The 5,300-nt window shown below is 61.7% G+C and overlaps 1 protein-coding gene across 1 annotated transcript; it reads left to right on the top strand.

Annotated features, from left to right (window-relative positions):
• Window positions 1-583: 583 nt before the first annotated feature.
• LOC103773393 (UPF0378 protein KIAA0100-like) lies at window positions 584-5,137 on the top strand (the record flags this gene model as incomplete). Its single annotated transcript, XM_008940757.1, has 14 exons — window positions 584-703; window positions 954-1,000; window positions 1,266-1,428; window positions 1,508-1,626; window positions 2,000-2,060; window positions 2,246-2,423; window positions 2,562-2,685; window positions 3,066-3,190; window positions 3,276-3,343; window positions 3,441-3,589; window positions 3,824-3,942; window positions 4,141-4,304; window positions 4,570-4,834; window positions 4,955-5,137. Coding segments are annotated over 14 exons (1,885 nt in total), but the record flags the coding sequence as incomplete, so codon positions are not given.
• Between the last annotated feature and the right edge of the window lie 163 nt (window positions 5,138-5,300).

Below are 5,300 nucleotides of genomic sequence, written 5' to 3'. Positions count from 1 at the left end.
GGGCTCGCAGGAGTTTGAGCGGGGGTGTGATAGGGCTGGAGGGAGACCACAGCATCATGGGGTGGACCACGGCGATGGCAATGGGGTGTCAGGCGGTCTGGGGGGCCCACAGGGATTTTTAGGGGGTGACAGGATTGACTGGGGTATTGTTATTGAGGATCCTGGAGGAAGAGAGAGCAGCTGACATTAAGGGGACAAAGAGGCCTTGGGGGTTGTCAGGAGTTTGGGGTGACTCACAGCACTTGGGAAGAGGTGTCAGGGTGTGTGTGAGCCTTCAGAGGTTTGGGGGGTTCCTGAGGCTGAGTGTGAGGGTGTCAGGGGCTTGAGGGCTTACAGGTGTCCAGGGGAGCTTACAGGGGTGGGTGTGGAGTGTCTTGGCAGTGTGAGGGCCAAAGGGGACCCTTGGGGCTGTTAGAGGGGTGTCAGGACTTGAGGGAGGGTGACTCTGCAGGGAGGGTGGCAGCAGGGCCAGGCCCTGGGAGCTCCCATCTGGCTGTGGGCGCTGGAGCTGGCACTCCAAGCCCAGAGAGGGTCCCCAGCCCCAGCAGGGAGGCTGACCCTGGCCTTCCGCCTGTCCCCGCAGGTGGCTGGCGTGTCGCCTGGCTGTCACCTGGTGCCGGCAGAAGCTCCATGCGTCGGCTCCTTTGGCTTCTTCTGGGCCCAGAACATCAGCCTGAAGTTCCCACGGGAGCAGCAGACTGTGGTGGGTACCTGGTGAAGGGCAGGCAGGGTGGCTACGGCTACGTCCAGGCTGGCAGCAAGTCTCTGCAGCCAGTCTCCTGTCACACAGCCCCGTAGCTGGTGCCAGGCCCTTCCTCCCGTGGGCAAGCCTGGGGCTTTGGGCTGCTCCCTGCACGATGCCAGGCGTTGGGAGCAAAGTGGGAACGTCGGGATGAGCATCACAAAGCACAGCCAGGTTGTTTCTTCTCTGACCTACCTGTGCATCCTTGCAGGAGATTGACAACGTCTGGATCTCCAGTAAGCTGAGCCGGGAGCTGCCGTAAGTACCCCCACCCCGCTTCCCTCCTTGCTCTCTTGGGGCATCTGGCTCATCCTGGGCCCTGCTGACTGTGGTTCTGCTGCCTTTGCACCTTTTTGCAGTCCCTTTTTCCCCACGGCCTGCTCCACGCAGGAGTGAATCACTCTTCTTTGAGGTGGCAGTGCCTTGTGGATGCCCTTGTGTTGGTTCTGGGTACCCCTGGCAATGGGGCTGGGCGCACCACGTGTGAGCTGTTGCAGGAGCTGCCTGTGCTGTTCCTCCCCAGGCGCTACTTCGAGCTGTGTTTTGGTGAGGTGCGAATCCGCACAGATCTCCAGAAGGGCCCTGGGTTGGAGCCGCCCGTCCTGGAGGCTCCCAGAGAAGCTGATGGAAATGAAAGCAGAACAGACCTGACCCTTAAACCCTCCCTGCTGAGGCTCCTTAGCCAGGTGAGGCACTGGCTTGGTGGGAGGCTGTTGTGAGCTGTGCTGCTGTCAGACGTCCCTCACAGTAGCACCTTCCCCCCAGCTCTTTTCCATCCACATGGATTCCATCAACATCATGGTTCTGCACGTGGCCACCTCAGAGTCTCTTTGGCACATCCAGGCCAGCAAGACACGTCTCCTCCTGAATGGTGACGGGAAGAGGTAATGCTGTGCTCACACCCAGCTCTGCTTCCCCAGCCTGGCCCTGGGTCCTGAGGGGCAGGGAGGTTCCTCCGACCCCAACCTGCTGTCTCATCTCTCCGTCCTGCTCGGCAGCATCCCATGTCACCTGTGATGTGACACATCAACCTCCTCTGAGGCTGGCCTGGTCCCTTTTCCCTTCATGGGAAGCTCAAGTTGCACGTTCTCCACATGAGGAGTTGATGCTCTGTGCATGGAGTTGGGTTGTGCTCTGCTTTCGGGAGGGCTTGGAGCAGGGACTTGGGGTTCCTGTGTCCCACAGAAAAGAGAGGTCAGGGACTTGGTTTGGAGGCAGCAGGGCCTGCATCCTCCATCTGCCCTCTGCTCTCCCCAGCCTGACCTGCGAGGTGAGCCTGACAAAGGTGAACAGCAAAGTCCTCCGGAGCAGCCAGCTGGTGAGTGCTGGAAGGGAGAAACTCCCCGCTCTGAGCCTGGGCACTGGCTCTTTGGGACACCCTGGGGACCCGTGCCAGCGTGTCCCCCAGGCTGGGCACTGCTGCAAGGCTCTGGGCTCCCTGTGCCGTGTCCAGCAGGGCGCTGGGTGACTCCCTGTGCTCTCCCTGCCCGTGTGCCCGTGCAGGATGACGCCTGCCTGGCAGAGCTGGCCCTGGCACTCTCCCTCTCGCTGGAGCTCGGCAGCAAACGGCGGCTGGTGGGCGTCAGGCTGCGCATCCGGACCCTGCAGGCAGAGCTGCACGAAGGGCTCTTCTGCAGCCCACTGCTGCACCGTGTCACCACAGGGGGACAGCCTGGCACAGGTCAGGGATGGGCAAAGGGACGAGCTCTGGGCAGGGCAGGGGCTGGCACTGCAGCCAGCTGTGCCATCCTTCCCTCCTGCTGCGGGGCAAGGGGGTTTGGGCAGGAGCCTCCCTGTGACTCTGCGTGTCCCTCTCCAGGCCCCAGGGAGCCCTTGACATCCCTGTCTCTGCTGAGCAGGGACACGCTGCAGCTCATTCCCAGGAGGGTGGAGGTGAAGCTGGAGAACACCAGCACAGTGCTGTCTATGAACAGCCAGAAGAGGTGAGGAGGCAGGGGGTGGCTGTCCTAGCCCCGGCTAGCGCTGAGGACACAGATTTGGAGTCAGCTGTGCCCTTCCCTGCTTGTCCCCTCCTCTGCCAGACTGCAGAGAACAAGTCCTAGAGCTCACCTCAGTGGGAAGGCCTGGGCTTGGCCTGGGGCTGGGATCCTGGAGGAGGAGAGAGGCACATGAGCTGGTTCTCCAGGAGAACAGCCTGATGGGATCCGCTGCTGGTGGGCTGAGAGCGCTGGGCTGGGCTGCAGCTGGGCACTGGCTGGTGTCTGTCTGTGCCAGCGTGCCAGCCAGCTGGAGACAAGAGACGTGGAGATGGAGGACACAACGGTGCAGTTCCCTTCTGACAGCAACTGCTTGCTTCTTACAGGCACCTTACTTGGAGCCTGAAGCTCCTCCAGTTTTTATATCAGCGTGAAGAGGAACAGATCCCGCTGCGCAACTTCACGCCCACCTCCGACCTGGACCAAATGAGTGTAGACCTCCAGCTGGAGGGCAAGTAGCCAGGAGGGCTCCCACAGGACAGGGCTGTTGTCACTGCCCTGTGCCACCTCTCACTGTTGCTCCTTTCTCTCCCCAGATGGCCTTCTCCTGTCCCAGAGCCGGCAGCGCATCGTGTGCCTCAACTCCCTGAAGACCAGCGTGCAGGTGAGTGAGTGCTGGACATGCTCCTGGCTCTCGGGGGTGGCTGGTTCAGCTCCTGGCACCAAGTTTTTTGCCCCCCCTGGCCCTCTCCCTGCCCTAGGTCACAGCCATTGACCTCTCGGCTGCTGTGCTGCTCAACACCTGCATCATCCACTACCGCCACCAAGAGTTTTCGCACTGGCTGGGCCTGTTGGCACAGGAATACAGGTGCCAGGCAGTGCCTGTCCCCAGCCAAGGGCACAAGGGAAGGTAAACGGCCCCAGCTGGTATTGCAGCTTGTTTCCTCATGCCTGCCGTGCTCTGGCAGGGTGCCCGGGCACCCAGCACCTTCTCTGCTCTGTGCATGGCCTGTGGGGAGGGAGGGCAGGCACAGGGGGTGCCAGGTGGTCGGGGGGCCCCTGCAGAGAGGGTGTCCCTCTGAGCCTGCTCCCTGCCAGGCTCCATGGTACCCAGTAACACCCCTCCCCTGTGTGTCCCGTGCAGGAGCTATCCCCAGATCATAGCGCCCATCATCCTGTGTGCCTCGCTGTCCAACGTCAGCGTGTCAGTGCAGCTGGGGGACACGCCACCCTTCGCCTTGGGCTTCAACTCCATCTCTGCAGGTACTGGGGTGGCTGCTGGGCTCTTCCTGGGGGTCGGTGGCTCTGCCAGAGAGGCACTGGGACAGGAATGGGAGCATCGCTCTGCCCGTGCTTGCCTCTGTGTGTGTGTGTGTCTGGCCAGGGGCTGTGGACTCCTGCTTGTCTGTTTCTGGGTTGCCCCTGTTTTGGGGGCACTCACTCCCTCCCCTTTGCCCGCAGACTACCAGCACCTGCGGCCACAGAGTGTGCACCAGCGAGCGGTGCTGGCCGTGGACCACCTCTGCTGGCGCGTGGGCAACGACTCGCACATCCAGCGTGCCCCACACCCTCCCAACATGCACGTGTGGGGAGAAGCCCTCATCCTCGACTCCTTCAACCTGCAGGTGAGGGGCGAGGGGTGGGTTTTGACAGGGGGATGCCAGTCTGCAACTCCATGTGGGTGGCATAGGGACACAGATTGGCACAGGAAACCTTCCAGGTGAGGTTGGACGGGGCTCTGAGCGACCTGCTGTGGTTGAAGATGCCCCTGCACAGTGCAGGGGAGGTTGGACTGTGCAACCTTTAAAGGTCCTTTCCAACTCAAACCATCTTTATGATTCTGCGAGGACATCCTGGAGCCTGAGAGTGATCGTCCTGTTTGTCTTTCAGGGCAGCTACAACCAGCCCCTGGGCATGTCCAGTGCCCAGTCGGACACACTCTTCCTGGACTGCACCATCCGGGGGTTGCAAGTGGAGTCGTCAGACACCTGCACCGAGTGCCTGGCCAGGGTCCTGCCCCTCTTCTGCCCGCGGCCCAGTGGAGCTGAGCTTGCCCAGCAGCCACCCTCTGCCTCAAGCGAGCCCTGGGGGCTGCTCTGGAAGGTGGATTTGAAGGTGGAGGACGTGAACCTTTTCACAGTCTCAGCCCTGGTGGGTAAGTAACACCCAGAGTGATCCCAGATGGCTGTCCTAGAACAGCTTTGTGGTCAGAAGAACCTGGCGTGTCACGGTGTGCCTCCTCCATGCCTCCAGCACTGAAATGCTGTCTCTCTAGGTGCCCTGGAGCTGCGGCTGGACACGCTGACCATCCTGGGCAGTGCGGAGAGCTGCACGGTCAGCGTCCAGGGCATGGTGCTGGCCTTGGTGAAAAGCATCACGGAGAAGATGCAGCCGTGCTGCAAAGCTCCTGCCATCCCCAACCCGGTGGCCAACCTCTTGCAGCATCCGCTCCCTGGAGGTTGGTGCAGGCCTCAGGTCGCTGCTTTATCCTGTACTGGTGGGACTGGGATAAAAGGGGCTGGGGGAGGATTGGTTGGCACTGAAAGGTGCTGGAAAGGGCAACAGGGCGGTGCTGTGCTGGCCCTGGCAGTGACTTGGTGCCCGCTCTCTCTGCTGCAGGT

This window comes from Merops nubicus, unplaced genomic scaffold (assembly GCF_000691845.1).
Source record: "Merops nubicus isolate BGI_N331 unplaced genomic scaffold, ASM69184v1 scaffold4055, whole genome shotgun sequence".
NCBI lineage: Eukaryota > Metazoa > Chordata > Aves > Coraciiformes > Meropidae > Merops > Merops nubicus.
This window is presented reverse-complemented; position numbering and strand designations above follow the sequence as displayed.